Source organism: Arachis hypogaea, chromosome 13 (genome assembly GCF_003086295.3).
Source record: "Arachis hypogaea cultivar Tifrunner chromosome 13, arahy.Tifrunner.gnm2.J5K5, whole genome shotgun sequence".
In the NCBI taxonomy this organism is placed as follows: Eukaryota; Viridiplantae; Streptophyta; class Magnoliopsida; order Fabales; family Fabaceae; genus Arachis; species Arachis hypogaea.
The window spans coordinates 35,044,011-35,046,231 of record NC_092048.1 but is presented as its reverse complement, the minus strand read 5'-3'; the positions used below and the strand labels follow the sequence as shown (position 1 = coordinate 35,046,231).

At 36.2% G+C, this 2,221-nt stretch overlaps 1 protein-coding gene across 1 annotated transcript; it reads right to left on the bottom strand.

Moving 5' to 3' along the window:
- Positions 1-271: 271 nt before the first annotated feature.
- Positions 272-1,857, bottom strand: LOC112738039 (uncharacterized). Its single transcript, XM_025788287.3, has one exon. The coding sequence runs from the start codon at positions 1,732-1,734 to the stop codon at positions 1,102-1,104; it is 633 nt and encodes a 210-aa protein (XP_025644072.1). The 5' UTR covers positions 1,735-1,857; the 3' UTR covers positions 272-1,101.
- Between the last annotated feature and the right edge of the window lie 364 nt (positions 1,858-2,221).

Sequence of the window (2,221 nt, the reverse complement as noted above, 5' to 3'; positions counted from 1 at the left end):
ACAAGATGTCGGTAATAATATCGTTTGATGATCAATTATTATAGTGTATTTAATTCGATCGGCATATTATTTCATTACCCGTTATTAATGGCCGAACTTGACTCAACCTTACTGGTATATACCTGTTTTCAACCATTACTATAGTAGTATTGTACTTCTATGGCTGGTTGAGATTAATTAGAAGTTTTGCGAAATGAAGAATGAACCATATATAATAATTACTACCATAGTGGAACACTGTACCCGTTGTGCAGAAAGACATGAGTATGAATGAAAGAAAACGCACATAAAGGGAAGTCATTAATAAAGCAAAATTTTACAACTCACCAACCTTGGAAAGCTGGTCATTTATTTTCTTACAAACATACAACCACTACGAACATAACGCTCTTGCTTTTATATCTCCCACTTTATTTTGAAAAAGTCATAGTAGTAGGTGGCATCCTTTTCCTTTATTGGGAATGGAGAGTAAAATTCTTAACCACATCAGCAAGACAGGCACAAACACTATACATGTAGACCTGCTTCTTCTTTTTTTTCATTTATATTTTTCGATCTTTTGCCTTTATTTCATCAACCAACTTAACAATTAAACTCCAATGATATGTGATAATACAGGTATGAAAAGATAATAAACAGTCCAAAAACACCAAATCAGGGTGTAGTGAACCGAAACAAGATTATTATCAAAAGCATAGAATAAGAAATTAATTAAGCATCATCATGCAGAATTGCAGCACCTTCCCAAGAACCTGGCCTTGATCCATTATCCGATCCAGAGAGAAAAAGAAACTGCTAGAGATGGACCACCAAATTAATTAAATTAAACGTCAAAACAATACCAAAATTCATCACGCGATTGTAGTCATCAGCATCCGGTTGTGCCAGTAATGATGAGTATGATGCCACGTGCTAATGATCAATTTGACCAAGTAATTACTTTGACGATGATGATCGACATTTATAGCAGCTAAAAATAGGTGGAAGGAAGGTAGGTGCCGATGCTTGTGACTTATATACGCTGAGATTTACATGACAAATTATTAAAGGTAGAAAGAAGGTGAAGTAGTGGTGTTTTCATTGTTCATCTTACTATCTGTCTCAAGTAGAGTAGTAGTTATGGTAATTAGGAGACTCAAGAGCGAGTTTTTTCTGCATGTTGAGTTCCTTGTAAAACCTCCTGATGAATTCCTCGGCAGCCATGTCAACTTGGCCGTTATCACCTTCTTCGTCCTTGAGAGGGAAGGGTGAATCGGTAACCCTCAACTGTTTCCCAATAGGGCTCTTACCGAACCCTGACAATGTGACGAGAGGCGAAGCGTCAACCTTGTTTTGATCAGTGTTATTCAACATGTCAAGGACTTTCTGAACGGCGGTGAGGGTTGAAACGTCGTCGTATTTGGAGTGGTGTTTGGTGCGTTTGATGGTGGAGCGTAAACGGTTGACTTTGACGGCGGGGCTGTTGCTGCAGCTGAACTCGTAATCGGTGGTGAGGCGGGGAGAGATGAAGGAGAGGTGTGTGTCGTGTGAGCGGCACGTGAGGTGGTGGTGATGGTGGTTGAAGATGAGGGTGTTGAGCAAAGCCTTACCGGCGAGTTTGCCTCGTTTCAGAATGGAATGGAACTCCATGACCAGTTTGCTCTTCGCTATTCCCTTTCTCAACATGAAGAATAATACTCTTACTATGTTCCATACCTTGTTTGCCACCACCGCTTGGCTTCCCTCTATTTCCATTGCCTATTCTTTTTTTTTCATCTTTCTTTGTGTGTGTGTGTTAGAGAGAGAGAGAGAAAAAAGGGACTGGGTTAGGTTGGAATGTATGAGTGTTTTGGTCTACGATGGCATCAAAGGGCTTCCTAGCTATTTAAAGGGGTACCTGTACCATGCAATTGAATATAATATAATAATTAATAATTAATAATAAGGGGCTTAAACTCTGGTATAATTAATAAAACTTTATATGACTGACAAATGCAATTAAACATTAAGTAATGTTTTAGGATTAGCATTTATTATTTTTGTCTTACGGTAACGAATAATATTTAAAAATATTGACTAAAAATATAATATTAATTGGTTAGATTAAAGATATTAAATTATTTGTTAAAAATATTAATTAATATAAATTAAAATTATTGACTCTTAATTTTTTTAAAATATTTTTAGAGGTTCTTAAGTAAATATAGAAGTAAAATGATATTGGTATTTTTTTATATGTTTT